The sequence below is a fragment of the Oncorhynchus gorbuscha genome, linkage group LG21 (genome assembly GCF_021184085.1).
Source record: "Oncorhynchus gorbuscha isolate QuinsamMale2020 ecotype Even-year linkage group LG21, OgorEven_v1.0, whole genome shotgun sequence".
Lineage (NCBI taxonomy): Eukaryota > Metazoa > Chordata > Actinopteri > Salmoniformes > Salmonidae > Oncorhynchus > Oncorhynchus gorbuscha.
The window spans coordinates 3,210,552-3,229,906 of NC_060193.1; the positions used below are offsets into that span (position 1 = coordinate 3,210,552).

At 44.5% G+C, this 19,355-nt stretch overlaps 1 protein-coding gene across 1 annotated transcript in view; it reads left to right on the plus strand.

The window, feature by feature from the left end:
• Positions 1-309: 309 nt before the first annotated feature.
• The window catches only part of LOC124008304 (broad substrate specificity ATP-binding cassette transporter ABCG2-like), a 37,567-nt gene continuing 18,521 nt past the window's right edge, over positions 310-19,355 (plus strand). Inside the window, exons 1-5 of the mRNA XM_046319471.1 lie at positions 310-496; positions 933-1,144; positions 18,280-18,339; positions 18,811-18,925; positions 19,234-19,355. The exon at positions 19,234-19,355 is cut by the window's right edge and continues 31 nt beyond it. Coding sequence (XP_046175427.1) covers positions 948-1,144; positions 18,280-18,339; positions 18,811-18,925; positions 19,234-19,355 — 494 coding nt within the window. The 5' untranslated portion in view covers positions 310-496; positions 933-947. The remainder of the gene's footprint in view (positions 497-932; positions 1,145-18,279; positions 18,340-18,810; positions 18,926-19,233) is intronic.

Genomic DNA, 19,355 nt, shown 5'->3' on the forward strand with positions numbered 1-19,355 from the left:
CTAGCTCTGTCACTAACAAATTCAGGCATGTGGAAATCTAGCTCTGTCACTAACAAATTCAGGCATGTGGAAATTATATTGGAGGCGTGGCTTAGTGGGGGCGTCATTCAAAATGTCCAAACTTATGCAAAAAAGCTTATCAGTTTGAATATTGACTACAAAATCACTTTTAGTAACCTGTACTCAGATATATTAACAGTTATCCTCTCCCCCCCCACAAAAAAATGGAGCATTGACAGCACATTGGGGTTTACACTGTGTATAGGGAATAGGGCGTCATTTGGGAGGTGATATATATCCAGCCGCTGTCCTCCTGTTATGTAGCGGTTTCCTCTTATCAAACTCTGACCGCACCGCAGGGCTGTAAACACATACATAGTCTCTCTCCAGATAGGTTAGACAACACACAGTACAAAGTCCACCGCAAGGAGGATTACATTCGTTGACACAGAGTAACGTTCGTAGTTTAGCGGCAACTTTCCGTTACAGGCGCAGGGTAAGTGACGATAAATATGTAGCCTATTTTTGTTTGAACAATTACTAGCGCATGAAAATGTTTGTTTTTGAACGATAATGAATTAATGTGAATAGATGTTACAGTTGTTTAACTTAAAGACGGGAACGGTAGAGAGCAATAGGCAATGTTTACATGATATCACTTTACTGTTGCAGAAAGAAACCAGCCAAATACACCCGTCGTATTTATTCCCACACGCTACCTCGCTGTCTCATTTCTGACAGGACATGTCCCTATAATTATTCCCACAGGCTACCTCTCTGTCTCATTTCTGACAGGACATGTCCCTATAATTATTCCCACAGGCTACCTCTCTGTCTCATTTCTGACTGACATGTCCCTATAATTATTCCCACAGGCTACCTCGCAGCCTCATTTCTGACAGGACATGTCCCTATAATTATTTCCCTAATAGGAGAGCACCGTCAGAATGTCGGAGCCGTTAAACAGCCAGATGGAGGACACCAAAACTAACGGGACTCCTAAATATGAGTCTACCGGTACCGCCAAGTCCCTTCAAGGTTCAACCGTTAGTTTCCATAACATCCACTATAAGGTGACGCAGAGGAGCGGCTGTCTGTGTATCAAGAGGAAGACCACCACCAAAGACATTCTCATAGATCTGAAGTAAGTCGACTAGACACGGTTGTTGAGATTTAATCAGGCCTATATCTATATATCTATATATCTATATATCTATATATCTATATAATATACAGTACCAGTCAAAAGTTTTGACACACTTACTCATTCAAGGGTTTTTCTATATTTTTAATATTTTCTACATTGTGGAATAATAGTGAAGACATCAACACTATGAAATAACACATATGGAATCATGTAGCAACCCTAAACCCTAGTGTTAAACATATTTGTTTTAATGTTTGAGATTCTTCAAAGTAGCCACCATTTGCCTTGATGACAGCTTTGCACACTTGGCATTCTCTCAACCAGCTTCACCTGGAATGCTTTTCCAATAGTCTTGAAAGAGTTCCCACATATGCTGAGCATTTGAGCACTCTGCTGTCCAACTCGTCCCAAACAATCTCAATTGTTTTGAGGTCGGGTGATTGTGGAGGCCAGGTCATCTGATGCAGCATTCCATCAATGTTGGGTCATTGTCCTGTTGAAAAACAACTGATAGTCCCAATAAGCCCAAACCAGATGGGATGGCGTGTCCCTGCACAATGCTGTGGTAGCCGTGCTGGTTAAGTGTGCCTTGAATTCTACATAAATCAGTGACAGCGTCACCAGCAAAGCACCATCACACCTGTCGTTTCTCTCTGCTTATTTGAGCTGTTCTAGCTATAATATGGACTTGGTCTTTTACCAAATAGGACTATCTTCTGTATACCACCCCTACCATATCAATTTACTATAGACTGTAGTCTTTACAGAGGAACCATGTCAGTCTGCTTTCTGATCCTATTATAATGGGGAGACTAGAATTCTATGGTTGAATTCTATACTCACTAAGTGGCTCTAGATGAGAGCGTCTGCTAAATGACCCAACGTATGTGTTGTGCTACTGTGTGTGTGAAGCGACTTCACCTGGGGAGGAGGGGACGTACATGACAACTCAGATCAAACACAAAATATTACCTTCTGTATCAGAGGAAGGAAGCAGGTTCAGGAGACCAGCAGGAGGAGACACACACACACACACACACACACACTCTAACCTAAATAATATTAAACCCAGACATTTCCTAAATAATACCTATTGAATCAGAGGAAGGAAAGGGACTGGTTCAGAGGCTCAGCAGGAGGACACACACATACACATGCACATACACTTACACACACGTTGGGGTCATGGGCCATTACTATCCTGAAACCCCCTGCTTTCATAAATCCATTATCTTATTTAAGGAAGTTACTTTCAACATGTAACAACAAACAATCTCCCATGTTGATCCATTGGGAGTCACGTCGAGAGGGGGAGCTGGGAGTAGGCGTGTCTTCCAGCAGGTCACCATGGGAGCTGGGAATAGGCGTGTCTCCCAGCGGGTCACCATGGGAGCTGGGAGTAGGCGTGTCTCCCAGCGGGTCACCATGGGAGCTGGGAGTAGGCGTGTCTCCCAGCGGGTCACCATGGGAGCTGGGAGTAGGCGTGTCTCCCAGCGGGTCACCATGGGAGCTGGGAGGAGGTGTCTCCCAGCGGGTCACCATGGGAGCTGGGAGGAGGTGTCTCCCAGCGGGTCACCATGGGAGCTGGGAGTAGGCGTGTCTCCCAGCGGGTCACCATGGGAGCTGGAAGTAGGCGTGTCTCCCAGCAGGTCACCATGGGAGCTGGGAGGAGGTGTGTCTCCCAGCATTTCACCATGGGAGACTGGAGAGGGGGAGCTGGGAGTAGGCGTGTCTTCCAGCAGGTCACCATGGGAGCTGGGAGTAGGCGTGTCTTCCAGCAGGTCACCATGGGAGCAGGGAGTAGGTGTGTGTCCCAGTGGGTGTTACTATTACTGTACTGAAACTTTAGATAAACTATACTAAATATATTCACATCACCAAATACTAAAACGCACTGTTTTGCATTGAAGGTCTATAGTAGCCTCAACAGCACTCTGTAGGGTAGCACCATGGTGTAGCCAGAGGACGGCTTGCTTCCATTTTCCTCTGGGTACATTGACTTCAATACAAAACCTATGAGGCTCATGATTCTCACCCTCTTTCATAGACTTACACAGTAATTAGGACAACTTCCAGAGGACATCCTCCAACCTATCAGAGCATGAACTGACATGTCCACCCAATCAAAAGGACCAGAGAACGAATCTAGGACCGAAAGCATAAGCTACAACTAGCTAGCACTGCAGTGCGTCAAATGTGATGATTAGTTAACTCAAAGAGAGAGAAAGACAATAGTTTTAACAGTTTTGAATAATTTATTCTTTTCAAAAACTAAGGAGAAGCAAGAGAGAGAAAAAGAGTGGGAGAGCTAGCTATATTTCATAGTAAAAAAAAATGTTTTCACTTGCTTAGCTAGTTTCAAATTAAGCTAGCTAGTTTAGCCTACTCAAACACCCGGCTCAAATAAAGAAGGATGTCATGTTAGCTAGCTGGCTATGGCTATCCGACACTAGAACTCTTCCAAGTCAAGGTAAGCTTTTAGTTTTATAAATGTATTGCCACCGGGACCCGCCAACATATCTGATAAACTGCTTGCTGCTGACTGTGACCTGTACTCCATAATTGTAGCGGGTTTACTATGTAAACTATGCCAACGACGTAGGCTGTGTGTAGCGATTAGTGGTTATGATATGGAGGTTTGGCTTGGAAATGTGTTTTTTTTCCACCTGGTCACATAAAGCTGAAGTCCACAAGGGAAGGAAAGAAGTTGAGAGGAGGAGAGCATGAGGAAAGATACAAGAAGAAATTAAACAGTGCCTCCAGAAAGTAATGAGATCACAATACCCCATAATGAGATCACAATACCCCCATAATGACATCACAATACCCCATAATGACAAAGCAAAAACAGGTTCTTAGAAATATCACATTTACGTAAGTATTCCGACCGTTTACTCAGTACTTTGTTGAAGCACCTTTGGCAGCGATTACAGCCTCGAGTCTTCTTGGGTATGACGCTACAAGCTTGGTAAACCCATTCTTCTCTGCAGATCCTCTCAAGCTCTTTCAGGATGGATGAGGAGCGTTGCTGCACAGCTATTTTCAGGTCTCTCCAGAGATTGATCGGGTTTCATGTCCAGGCTCTGGCTAGGCCACTCAAGGACATTTAGAGATGTGTCCCGAAACCACTCCTGCGTTGTCTTGGCTGTGTGCTTAGGGTCGTTGTTCTGTTGGAAGGTGAACCTTCGCCCCATTCTGAGGTCCTGACTAGTCTCCCAGTCCCAGCAGCATGATTCTACCACCACCATGCTTCACCGTAGGGATGGTGCCAGGTTTCCTCCAGATGTGATGCTTGGCGTTCAGGCCAAAGAGTTAAATCTTGGTTTCATCAGACCAGAGAATCTTGTTTCTCATAGTCTGAGAGTCTTTGGGTGCCTTTTGGCAAACTCCAAGCGGGCTGTGATGTGCCTTTTCTTGAGGAGCGGCTTCCGTTAACCACTCTACCGTAAAGACCTGATTGGTGGAATGCTACAGAGATGTTTGTCCTTCTGGAAAGTTCTCCCATCTCCACAGGGGAACTCTGGAGCTCTGTCAGAGTGACCATCGGGTTCTTGGTCACCTCCCTGATCATGACTCTTCTCCCCCTATTTCTCAGTTTGGCCGGGCGGCCAGCTGTACGAAAGTCAGTGTGTAATGATCTTCGTCTGTTGTTTGTAGAAAGTCAGACCGAAATGCAGCGTGTAGGTTACTCATGACTTTTAATGAAGCTAAATACGGTACATGAAATAACGGAAGAAGAAAACAACAAACGAATGAAACTAATACAGCCTATCTGGTGACTAACACAAAGACAGGTACAATCACCCACGAAATACAACGTGCACTCAGGCTACCTAAATACGGTTCCCAATCCGAGACAACTAGAATCAGCTGACTCCAATTAGGAATCGCCTCAGGCAGCCAAGCCTAACTAGACACACCCCTAATAATACACACTCCCAATTAATACAAACCCTAATACGAAATACAACATATAAACCCATGTCACACCCTGGCCTACCCAAACATATAACAAAAACACAAGATACAATGACCAAGGCGTGACAGAACCCCCCCCCCCCAAGGTGCGGGCTCCGGGACGCACCTCAAGAGCATAGGGAGGGTCCGGGTGGGCGTCTGTCCATGGTGGCGGTTCTGGCTCGGGACGTGGACCCCACTCCATAAATGTCCTAGTTCCTCCCCTACGCGTCCTAGGATAATCCACCTTCTCCGCCGACCATGGCCTAATAGTCCTCACCCTGATCCCCACATAACTGAGGGGCAGCTCGGGACAGAGGGGCAGCTCGGGACAGAGGGGCAGCTCGGGACAGAGGGGCAGCTCGGGACAGAGGGGCAGCTCGGGACAGAGGGGCAGCTCGGGACAGAGGGGCAGCCCGGGACCGAAGCAGCCCGGTACTGAGGGGAAGCCCGGTACTGAAAGGGAAGCTAGTACAGAGATGGAGCCTAGTACTGAGAGGGAGCCTAGTACTGAGAGGAAGCTCAGTACTGAGAGGAAGCTCAGGCAGGTAGTAGGCTCCGGTAAATCCTGGCTGGCTGGTGGACCTGGATGATTAAGGTTGTCTGGCCGATCTAGAAGATTTTGGTAGACTGGCACTTCTGGCGGATCCTGGCAGACTGGCACTTCTGGCGGATCCTGGCAGACTGGTGACGCTGGGCCGACTGGCGGCGCTGGGCAGCCAGGAGACTCCGGCAGCGCAGGAGAGGAGAAAGGCTCTGGCTGCGCTGAACAGGCGAGGCGCACTGGACGCGCTGGGCCGACTGGGAGCACTGGTGGCGCTGGACAGACAGGAGACTCCGGCAGTGCAGGAGAGGAGAACAGCTCTGGTTGCGCTAAACAAGCGGGAGACTCCGATAGCGCAGGAGAAGAGAACAGCTCTGGTTGCGCTAAACAAGCGGGAGACTCCGGCAGCGCAGGAGGGGAGAAAAGCACTGGCTGTGCTGAACAGGCGATGCGTACTGGACGCGCTGGGCCGACTGGGAGCACTGGTGGCGCTGGACAGACAGGAGACTCCGGCAGCGCAGGAGAGGAGAAAAGCTCTGGCTGCGCTAAACAGGCGAGGCGCACTGGAGGCCTGGTGCGTGGTGCTGGAACTGGTGGTACTGGTGCGAGGACACGCACAGGAAGCCTGGTGCGGGGAGCTGCTACCGGAGGACTGGTGTGTAGAGGTGGCTCTGGATAGACCGGACCGTGCAGGCGCACTGGAGCTCTTGAGCACCGAGCCTGCCCAAGCTTACCTGGCTTGATGCCCACTCTAGCCCGGCCAATAGGAAGGGCTGGTATGAGTCGCAGCTGGCTCTGCACCCGCACTGGAAACACCGTGCGCTCCATAGCATAACACTGTGCCTGCCCGGTCTCTCTAGCCCAACGGTGAGCACAGGGAGTATGCGCAGGTTTCCTACCTGGCATAACTATTCTCCCTTCTAGTTCCCCCCCAATAATTTTTTGGGGCTGTTTTTCCGGTTTCCAACCGCGTCGCCGTGCTGCCTCCTCATACATACGCCTCTCCGCTTTAGCTGCCTCTATTTCCTCCTTGGGAGGAAATTATATTCTCCCGGCTGCTCCCAGGGTCCTTGACCGTCTAATTCCTCCTCCCATGTCCAAATCTCCAAATGATGCATTCTCTCCCATTGCAACTGCTCTTCACGATTAACAGGGAGAGTAGGCTCAGGTCTGTTTCCTGACTCAGCCACTCTCTCTCTGCGCTTTCCCCTGTTACCTTCAGTTTTCGCTCTGTATAGCAATGCTTTCCTTCTCGATTCCATACGTGTATAGCCCTCTTCGCATTGCTGTAGGGAATCCCAGGCGGGCTCCTGCACTCGCTCTGGGTCGGCCGCCCACCTGTCGATTTCTTCCCACGTCGTATAATCCCTTCTTCTGCCGTCCATAGCGTCCTCCTTTAGCTCCTGCCAGTTCACACGCTGCTCGGTCTGTGAATCGTGGTGGGTGATTCTGTAATGATCTTCCTCTGTTGTTTGTAGAAAGTCAGACCGAAATGCAGCGTGTAGGTTACTCATGACTTTTAATGAAGCTAAATACGGTACATGAAGAAAGAAGAAGAAAGAAGAAAACAACAAACGAATGAAACTAATACAGCCTATCTGGTGACTAACACAAAGACAGGTACAATCACCCACGAAATACAACGCGCACTCAGGCTACCTAAATGCGGTTCCCAATCCGAGACAACTAGAATCAGCTGACTCCAATTAGGAATCGCCTCAGGCAACCAAGCCTAACTAGACACACCCCTAATAATACACACTCCCAATTAATACAAACCCTAATACGAAATACAACATATAAACCCATGTCACACCCTGGCCTACCCAAACATATAACAAAAACACAAGATACAATGACCAAGGCGTGACACAGTGGTTCCAAACTTGTTTCATTTAAGAAGAGGCCACTGTTCTTGGAGACCTTGAATGCTGCGGAAATGATTTGGTACCCTTCCCCAGATCTGTGCCTCGACACAATCCTGTCTCGGAGCTCTACGGACAATTCCTTTGACCTCATGGCTTCGTTTTAACTCTGACATTCACTGTCAACTGTTGGATGTTTCCAAATTATCTCCAATTAATTAATTGAGGTGGATTCCATTTTAGAAACTGTAGGTGTTGTGCTGTCGGTGTTGACCCCTCACCTGAGTGATCGTGTGTGTGTGTGTGTTGCGTAAGAGAGAGCAGTCTGTGTGTGTACAGTAGGCATAACATAGTCATATAACCAGCTGCGTTTTTTTTTCTTGTTGAGCTGCTGTGTGTAATTATTAACTATAGTGTGTGTGAGAGGTGAACATCAGCTGATATACCCCATTATATACTCCCTACATCAACCCCTCCCATCTATCTCTGACCACCATCCAGTCCTTCAGCTACCCTCAACCCCTCCCATCTATCTCTGACCACCATCCAGTCCTTCAGCTACCCTCAAGCCCTCCCATCTATCTCTGACCACCATCCAGTCCTTCAGCTACCCTCAACCCCTCCCATCTATCTCTGAACACCATCCAGTCCTTCAGCTACCCTCAACCCCTCCCATCTATCTCTGAACACCATCCAGTCCCATCCTTCAGCTACCCTCAACCCCTCCCATCTATCTCTAAACACCATCCAGTCCCTTCAGCTCTCCTCAACCCCTCCCATCTATCTCTGAACACCATCCAGTCCCATCCTTCAGCTCTCCTCAACCCCTCCCATCTATCTCTGAACACCATCCAGTCCTTCAGCTCCCCTCAACCCCTCCCATCTATCTCTGACCACCATCCAGTCCTTCAGCTACCCTCAACCCCTCCCATCTATCTCTGACCACCATCCAGTCCTTCAGCTCCCCTCAACCCCTCCCATCTATCTCTGAACACCATCCAGACCCATCCTTCAGCTCTCCTCAACCCCTCCCATCTATCTCTGAACACCATCCAGTCCCATCCTTCAGCTACCCTCAACCCCTCCCATCTATCTCTAAACACCATCCAGTCCCATCCTTCAGTTCCCCTCAACCCCTCCCATCTATCTCTGAACACCATCCAGTCCCATCCTTCAGCTACCCTCAACCCCTCCCATCTATCTCTAAACACCATCCAGTCCCATCCTTCAGTTCCCCTCAACCCCTCCCATCTATCTCTGAACACCATCCAGTCCCATCCTTCAGCTCTCCTCAACCCCTCCCATCTATCTCTGAACACCATCCAGTCCCATCCTTCAGCTCTCCTCAACCCCTCCCATCTATCTCTGAACACCATCCAGTCCCATCCTTCAGCTCTCCTCAACCCCTCCCATCTATCTCTGAACACCATCCAGCCCCATCCTTCATCTATATCGGTTGCAAGAGTGTTTCATAATAATTGGAAAATCTAAAAGTTTTGAATCGTTGTTTTGTGTATCAGTTCCATGTTGCCATGGAATCGCTACATCAACAATCTCCTGTACTGCGCAGCATTTAAGGACCAAAATGTTGGTCCTTAAATGAAACTGGTATTCTTTTTTTATTTATCACAATTTAATTCAGACAATTTTGGTATTTTAATGAAGACAAGTCCTTTTACCTTCTCCTCTTTCACTTGCATCTTCAATTTTTGATGTAATGCTGCAACCATTTGATTGTAATTTTGGATAGAGCGGACATTTCCATGTGTTTTTTTTTTTACATAATTCCACCAGTCCTATTTATGATATAATTTACAAAAAGTATTCCGTTTCTAAAAAATGTAATCTAAAAATAATGTTTGTTTTTAATCAATTAGTATATTTGAGTTTAACCACAATATTTCTTCTCATATTTGTTCTGTATTTTCTGCTGGATTAAACTGAAATTGCAACCAGCTTTATGTTTAAAAAAAAAAGTGATATTTTGGAGATAATTATGTTTTCAAATAACCGGGAAGTGAGAGATTGTAATCTGAATAAAAGGAAAAGGGCTGTTATTGAACATGGGGTGAGAAATTCTTACTAATCTGCTAGAGAACCAGTTTGGATCTATGTATAGCTTTTGTATGACTGAAGCCTTTAGTGACTAATGTCTAATGCTTTCATATTTAATTATTTCTGCCCTCCGTATTCATTATATAAATAAGCCTGTTTAATTTTAAAAATAAAAATAATATGCCATTTAGCAGACTCTTTTATCCAAAGCGACTTACAGTCATGTGTGCATACATTCTACGTATGGGTGGTCCCGGGATCGAACCCACTACCCTGGCGTTACAAGCGCCATGCTCTACCAACTGAGCTACAGAAGGACTGTCTGGCTTGCCACTCAAATAAAGTGGAATATTATTTTGCTCATAAAATAAAAAAACAAGTGGTAGACAGGGCCATAAGTAAATAGGTAAACTGGGATATGACTAAATAATTCATCAGGGCAATTTTTCCACAAAATAGACAGGTGTTGTCCTTTACATTTTCACTACCATGGATCTAATTTGGCTAACTTTTTATTCAAATGTATCGCAGTGAGAATTTGTTTATTTCAGGATTTGTCCACATCCCCGTCAGTCCATTTTATTGGTAAACTACAGGGTAATGTAAAAAAAAAATAATAATAATTGTGATCCCATACGTAATATCATAATTCGATTTTAATTCAGAGAGCTTAGAAAAAATATCGATCCTCTATGAGAATGTGCAGGGAGACAAATTTCGGATTTGAAAGAAAACGTGAATCGTCAGCGTTTGACACCTTTTTTGTTTTTAAACCCTGATATTATTGTTAGATCACTTTTCGATGGCCATAATAAATATATATGCCGATAGTGGACAACCTTGTTTTACTCCTCTTGACAGTTTATACTTTCTGAGAAGTAGCCATTATTTACTATTTTACACCTGGTGTTACTATACATCACTTTAACCACCTGGTGGTACTATACATCACTTTAACCACCTGGTGTTACTATACATCACTTTAACCACCTGGTGTTACTGTACATCACTTTAACCACCTGGTGTTACTATACATCACTTTAACCACCTGGTGTTACTATACATCACTTTAACCACCTGGTGTTACTGTACATCACTTTAACCACCTGGTGTTACTGTACATCACTTTAACCACCTGGTGTTACTGTACATCACTTTAACCACCTGGTGTTACTGTACATCACTTTAACCACCTGGTGTTACTGGTGTTACATCACTTTAACCACCTGGTGTTACTGTACATCACTTTAACCACCTGGTGTTACTGTACATCACTTTAACCACCTGGTGTTACTGTACATCACTTTAACCACCTGGTGTTACTGTACATCACTTTAACCACCTGGTGTTACTATACATCACTTTAACCACCTGGTGTGTACATCACTTTTACTGTACATCACTTTAACCACCTGGTGGTACTATACATCACTTTAACCACCTGGTGTTACTGTACATCACTTTAACCACCTGGTGGTACTATACATCACTTTAACCACCTGGTGTTACTGTACATCACTTTAACCACCTGGTGTTACTGTACATCACTTTAACCACCTGGTGTTACTGTACATCACTTTAACCACCTGGTGTTACTGTACATCACTTTAACCACCTGGTGTTACTGTACATCACTTTAACCCATTTATATAAGAGATTTTCCAAAATGTAAATATTCCAGAAATGTTTTTAAATCAATTCCAGCCGTACTTTATCAAAAAGCCTTTTCAAAGTCGGCTATGAATACCAGGCCTAGTTTCCCAGATTTTGTCTTATATTATCTCCAATGTCCATATAAAGTTTTGCTTAATCCTTAAAACATGTTGTAATATTCTAACAACTTTTTTATAAACACACCTCTCCATAATCCTGAGGACATTGTCCAGGACAGACGTTACATGCAGAAATGTAAGTGTGAGTAAAGAAGCAATAAAGAGATAATAAAATATTACTGCTCAAAAGTTATGTCTGTCATGTGAAACCTGCAACAAACGCTGTTGTAAATGGGTGTAATTGTCAAATACCTTCCTCTCCTCTGCAATCGTGCACGTGTTTGAGTGCGCTTTAACCACCTGGTGTTACTATAGCGACAGGGAGAAAGAGCTTAGAGAGAAATGAGAGAAACTTTACATTCTGTTGAAGTATAGCGACAGGGAGAAAGAGCTTAGAGAGAAATGAGAGAAACTTTACATTCTGTTGAAGTATAGCGACAGGGAGAAAGAGCTAGAGAGAAATGAGAGAAACTTTACATTCTGTTGAGAGTAGAGAGAAATGAGAGAAACTTTACATTCTGTTGAAGTATAGCGAGAGGGAGAAAGAGCTAGAGAGAAATGAGAGAAACTTTACATTCTGTTGAAGTATAGCGACAGGGAGAAAGAGCTAGAGAGAAATGAGAGATACTTTACATTCTGTTGAAGTATAGCGACAGGGAGAAAGAGCTAGAGAGAAATGAGAGAACTTTACATTCTGTTGAAGTATAGCGACAGGGAGAAAGAGCTAGAGAGAAATGAGAGATACTTTACATTCTGTTGAAGTAAGAGGGAGAAAGAGCTAGAGAGAAATGAGAGATACTTTACATTCTGTTGAAGTATAGCGACAGGGAGAAAGAGCATAGAGAGAAATGAGAGAAACTTTACATTCTGTTGAAGTATAGCGACAGGGAGAAAGAGCTTAGAGAGAAATGAGAGAAACTTTACATTCTGTTGAAGTATAGCGACAGGGAGAAAGAGGAGAAAGAGCTGTTGAAGTATAGACAGGGAGAAAATGAGAGAAATGAGAAACTTTACATTCTGTTGAAGTATAGCGACAGGGAGAAAGAGCTTAGAGAGAAATGAGAGATACTTTACATTCTGTTGACATTCTGTATAGCGACAGGGAGAAAGAGCTAGCGACAGGGAAAAAGAGCTATTGAAGAGCGAGAGAAATGAGAGATACTTTACATTCTGTTGAAGTATAGCGACAGGGAGAAAGAGCTAGAGAGAAATGAGAGAAACTTTACATTCTGTTGAATCAGGACACGACAGTTTTGCACTTGAAAAAAAAAGCTGAGTTAAAATAGGATTTGATTTGCTTTACAATCGTATATTTTTATTAGAAGCGGTTCTATTTCAGTTGGATCTATTTACGCTACACTCTGAGAAAAAAGGCTTTCAAAGCAGTTTTCCGGCCTTCCCCATAGGACAACCGTTTTTTGGTTCCAGGGAGAACCGTTTTGGGTTCCATGTGGAACCCTCTGTGGAAAGGGTTCTACATGGAACCCAAAATGATTCTACCTGGAACCAAAAAGGGTTCTTTATGTTATAGATACTGTACCACCTTTTTTTTCTTAGAGTGTAAGATCAGACACTCATGGACAGCTGAATAGCATGTACCTTTGGGAATACAGAGAAAAAACATTCATCATCATCAGCAAAGCTAGTACAAACCTAGCTCTTAACAAGCTAGTTAGTAGGAATCTATGAACATTGAAGATCAGAGTATCCAACATTTTGCACACAACTTACTGTCAATGAGTAGGGATTTAATGTAGCAGAATAGGTCACCGGTAACTGAGTAGCCAAGCGCTGCCGTAGAGGCATCAGGCCATTGACGTGTTTCAGGAACTGATTAACCGTTTTCCTAAGGCTAGAAAGTACGTTGACTATGTTGCCCCTCAGCAGTCTGGCAGACAGACTGAGAGAGCTATACAGCAAAGCAGAGTCTTTTTATATTCTTTGTCCGCAGGCTGGATAACTTTTAATTTTTCATTTTTTTTATTTTACCTTTATTTAACCAGGCAAGTCAGTTAAGAACATATTATTCATTTCAATGACGGCCTAGGAACAGTGGGTTAACTGCCTGTTCAGGGGCAGAACGACAGATTTGTACCTTGTCAGCTCGGGGGTTTGAACTCGCAACCTTACAGTTACTAGTCCAACGCTCTAACCACTAGGCTACCATACCGCCGCTACACTCTAACCACTAGGCTACGATACCGCCGCTACACTCTAACCACTAGGCTACCATACCACCTCTACACTCTAACCACTAGGCTACCCTGCCGCCTCTACACTCTAACCACTAGGCTACCCTGCCGCCTCTACACTCTAACCACTAGGCTACCATACCGCCTCTACACTCTAACCACTAGGCTACCCTGCCGCCTCTACACTCTAACCACTAGGCTACCCTGCCACTCTCTAATTGTTTCCTTTGTTCCGACCTAAGCTAGAAAATTAAAGAATTGTAATGTCAGAATGAGTGTTGAGGGGGAGCAGGGTTAGGCAACATTAATGGTATTGTCATATGCAAAATACACAAGGATCTCTGAATCAAGAAGATCTTCACATCCATTGGGGTGTACACGTTTCAAGAATTAGCCTAATTTATGGTTTTATTCATGTACCATCTCACTATCTATCTCTCACACACAGATACACACATAGTTAGCATGACAACGTTGACATTACAATGTTTTGTGAAGTTATTGTAGTCATCTCACTTTCACTCTCTCTCACTCACACACACACACACACACACTATAATTTACTAAACATAAATCTAAATTGTAGCTAGCTAGCTAACACCAACGCCTATAACCGATACAAATATAAATGTACCATGTCCATGGAGGATTAGCCAGTGAGCTAACGTTAGCTAGCTAGCTAAAATTGCCCAGCTAAGCTAGCTAGCTAAAATTTCCCCGCTAACATAGCTAGCAAAAATTTCCCCGCTAACATAGCTAGCTAAAATTACCCCGCTAACATAGCTAGTTAAAATTTCCCCGCTAACATAGCTAGTTAAAATTTCCCCGCTAACATAGCTAGCTAAAATTTCCCCGCTAACATAGCTAGCTAAAATTTCCCCGCTAACATAGCTAGCTAAAATTTCCCCGTTAACATAGCTAGCTAAAATTACCCAGTTAACATAGCTAGCTAAAATTTCCCCGCTAACATAGCTAGCTAAAATTACCCCGTTAACATAGCTAGCTAAAATTACCCCGTTAACATAGCTATCTAAAATTTCCCCGCTAACATAGCTAGCTAAAATTTCCCCGCTAACATAGCTAGCTAAAATTTCCCCGCTAACATAGCTAGCTAAAATTTCCCAGTTAACATAGCTAGCTAAAATTACCCAGTTAACATAGCTAGCTAAAATTTCCCAGTTAACATAGCTAGCTAAAATTACCCAGTTAACATAGCTAGCTAAAATTACCTAACATAGCTAGCTAAAATTACCCCGCTAACATAGCTAGCTAAAATTTCCCCGCTAACATAGCTAGCTAAAATTACCCCGCTAACATAGCTAGCTAAAATTACCCAGTTAAGATGGCTAGCAAATCTTTCCTTGGTGTTCTTCTCCCCAACAATCTGCCGTTACTTACCAAAGTAAAACAAGAATGAAGGAGAACAGGGACTACTGTTTAGCAGTCAAATCTTTAAAAAATAAATTGTGTTAACTGTGGTTGTTTTTCAGCTATGTGGGTTGTGTAGTTTACCAGGCACTCTGTCCCAACTGCAGTATGGAATATTGCTTGCGCGTGAGGCACAGATTCTAATCCAAGGTTTTAACTACACCGATTGATGTACTGCCACCACCTACTACTGTACGAAGTAGTGAAGCACAAAATATTCCATTGCTTTAGCTGGAACTGATATGCCTACCTCCTTATTTAGCTACTGAAATTAAAATATAATTACTGCTCTCATTATGTTAATTGCTTAAAAGTTTAAGGAAAAATATATTTCTCATTTTTCCAGGGTCAAATTCAGGTGAAATCATTTTGGACAAAATGATTGATTAAAATCAAAATATAAATATATTTATTTGTTAATCCTGGTGGATTGTAGTAAATTATGGAAATAAAAGACAAATACCTTTTTTTTTATTAGTGTAAAAATCTGAAAACAAATGGAGTCATAATAGAAATGAAAACAGCATTCAAGCGAAACAGAAGAAAATGTGCAGCACAATAAACGGTACAATTAACTAACGCAGACATGACGACCATTAGAAACCAACACACACAGCAAGCTACCGGATCACGCATTCACATGTCATTTAAACAATAAACAAGATCCTTTAGACTGTCACACATTCTTTAGACTCACATTCTATAGGGTGGCAGACTGTCACGCATTCTTTAACAGCATTCAGTGACAGCATTCTTGTGGCAGAGAGGCATTCTATAGGGTGGCCTGTATTATTTCTAGTGTTATTCTATAGGGTGGAAGACTGGCATTCTATAGGGTGGCAGAGACTCACGCATTCTTTTCAATTGGGTGGACTGCACGCATTCTATAGGGTGGCAGAGACTGTCACGCATTCTATACAAACCAGAGACTGCATTCTATAGGGTGGCAAACGCATTCCAGACTGCAGCATTCTATAAACAAGATCCTTTCAGCATTCTGTCACACGCATTCTATAGGGTGGCAGAGACTCACGCATTCTATAGGGTGGCAGACTGTCACGCATTCTATAGGGTGGCAGAGACTCACGCATTCTATAGGGTGGCAGACTGTCACGCATTCTATAGGGTGGCAGAGACTCACGCATTCTATAGGGTGGCAGAGACTGCATTCTATGGGGGGCCGGGCATTCTATGGGGGCGGAGACTGCCGGGCATTCTATACTGCCGGGGGGGCGGAGACTTGCCGGGCATTCTATAGGGGGGGCGGAGACTGCCGGGCATTCTATGGGGGGCGGAGACTGCCGGGCATTCTATGGGGGCGGGAGACTGACCGGGCATTCTATGGGGGCGGAGACTGCAGGAGATTCTATAGGGTGGCAGAGACCGGGCATTCTGGCGGAGACTGTGGCGGGCATGGGGGCGGAGACTGCCGGGCATTCTTTGCCGGGGGGGCGGAGACAGAGCATTCTATGGGGGGCGGAGACTGTCGGGCATTCTATGGGGGCGGAGACTGCCGGGCATTCTATTGGGGGGCGGAGACTGCCGGGCATTCGATGCCGGGCATTCTATGGGGGCGGAGACTGCCGGGACTATTGCATTCCGGGTTGGGGGGCGGAGACTGCCGGGCATTCTATTGGGGGCGGAGACTGCCGGGCATTCTATTGGGGGGCGGAGACTGCCGGGCATTCTATGGGGGGCGGAGACTGTCACGAGGGTGGCAGATATATCACTTGCCGGGCATTCTTTTTCGATTTGTTGAAATATATCACATTTTTTGTTTGTTGAATAATGTGTATTTCATCACCTGTCCAATAAAACCCCCAAATGGTCTTCTACTCCTGAAAAAGTTTTAATGGGATGGAGAATCTGAAGTGGTCGAAGTCGCCGGAGCCCAGAGTAGTATGACTCTGACTGCATGATTGGGCTACTTCTGTGCTCAGGCGCACGGGCTCCCTCAACATTACCAGGACAAAGGAAACACGTTCTCATTGCAACACATGGAGGGGGGGGGGAATGACAACACTTGTAATGGTTATGGAAAAAAAATAAAGAAATAAATTAACTTGTTTCTCAAAAGTGTAGCAGGTTGTGAACGTTACAATGTTGCCAATCCGAGAATGAGAACCCGGTAAATTACTGTAATTTAAATGCGTGCGTTAACAGAAATGAATGCAAATGACGGAAATTAACACATTTACTAGTCGTGACATATGTCATGGAGACTTGATAAAAACCTTTTTTTTTAAGCAATTAAAGAGCAAACAATTCACACAATGAAACAATGAATTCGCAAGAATTGGTGGAAGACCGCTGAGTGCATTTTAGGAGAGCTGAGTGCATTTTAGGAGAGCTGGGTGCATTTTAGGAGAGCTGAGTGCATTTTAGGAGAGCTGGGTGCATTTTAGGAGAGCTGGGTGCTTTTTAGGAGAGCTGGGTGCATTTTAGGAGAGCTGGGTGCATTTTAGGAGAGCTGAGTGCATTTTAGGAGAGCTGAGTGCATTTTAGGAGAGCTGGGTGCATTTTAGGAGAGCTGGGTGCATTTTAGGAGAGCTGGGTGCATTTTAGGAGAGCTGGGTGCATTTTAGGAGAGCTGAGTGCATTTTAGGAGAGCTGAGTGCATTTTAGGAGAGCTGAGTGCATTTTAGGAGAGCTGAGTGCATTTTAGGAGAGCTGAGTGCATTTTAGGAGAGCTGGGTGCATTTTAGGAGAGCTGGGTGCATTTTAGGAGAGCTGAGTGCATTTTAGGAGAGCTGGGTGCATTTTAGGAGAGCTGAGTGCATTTTAGGAGAGCTGGGTGCATTTTAGGAGAGCTGAGTGCATTTTAGGAGAGCTGAGTGCATTCTGGAAAGAGATGCCCCAGATCTTCACCATACACCCCTCCCCTTCTTCTTGTTGCGACATCGTAGACTATACTCGAGATGCATTATCTGCACATATTGTAGACGCTTTTCACTGACAGCATCAACTCAATCAGCTTGACCTTTTGCCACGAGCCCTACCTAAATCGATGCCCAAATAGGCATCGGTCTACACATACTTTTCAACCCACAACTATTTAAAACAATTTAAATAATGATCCTTGGTGAAGTTTTTTAATGGTTTTATTTAGACTGGAGTAATTATTGTAATTTAAATAACCTCCAAGAGAACGGTAAGCCTCAGCTAAATAACATATATTCTTATTATATTAGAATCATTATCATATAGAAGGTTTGGAAAAATAACCAACTGCCAACCGTTCTCTTGGAGAGCATCTGCTGGAGCATCAGATCTGTTGTCCAGCTCAGCACTAACAGACGTTTGTTTCCTGTCTCTACAGCGGTCTGATGAAACCAGGGCTGAACGCTATCATGGGGGCCACAGGAAGTGGGAAGTCATCGTAAGTGACATTTCCAGCTGATAAACCTGTGACTCTCATTGAACGTTGTGAGCTAACATTATGACGAATGGTTGTGATGTGGTCGCTTAAAAAACGTTTGTATTACGGTTGTGGTTGGGGTTGTATTATAGTTGTGTAAAGGTTGGGGTTGAATTGTATTATAGTTGTGTAAAGGTTGGGGTTGAGTTGTATTGTAGTTGTGTAAAGGTTGGGGTTGAATTATAGATGTGTGATGGTTGGGGTTGTATTATAGTTGTGGAAAGGTTGGGGTTGGGGTTGTATTATAGTTGTGTAAAGGTTGGAAAGGTTCTATTATAGTTGTGTAAAGTTTGTCGTTGTGTAAAGGTTGGGGTTGTATTATAGTTGTGTAAAGGTTGGAAAGGTTCTATTATAGTTGTGTAAAGTTTGTCGTTGTGTAAAGGTTGGGGTTGTGTTATAGTTGTGTAAAGGTTGTGGATGTGTTGTGTGTAGGTTTCTGGATGTGCTGGCAGCCAGGAAGGACCCAGCAGGTCTGGCTGGAGAGGTGTTGATAGACGGAGCTCCTCAACCTCCCAACTTCAAATGTCTCTCAGGATACGTGGTCCAGGTGGGACACACACACACACACACACACACACACACACACACACACACACACACACACACACACACACACACACACACACACACACACACACACACACACACACACACACACACCAGTGACCAGACTATAGTTACGAGAATCTGGTCTCTCTCTCTGTCTCTCTCCTCTCTCTCTCTCTCTCCCTCCCCTCTCTCTCTCTCTCTCTCTCTCTCTCTCTCTCTCTCTCTCTCTCTCTCTCTCTCTCTCTCTCTCTCTCTCTCTCTCTCTCTCTCTCTCTCTCTCTCTCTCTCTCCCCCAACCCCTATCAGGATGATGTGGTGATGGGAACTCTGACTGTGAGGGAGAACTTCCGTTTCTCTGCGGCGTTGCGTCTTCCGTCCTCCGTCAGCCAAAAGGAGAAAGAGGACAAAGTCAACCGACTCATCACAGA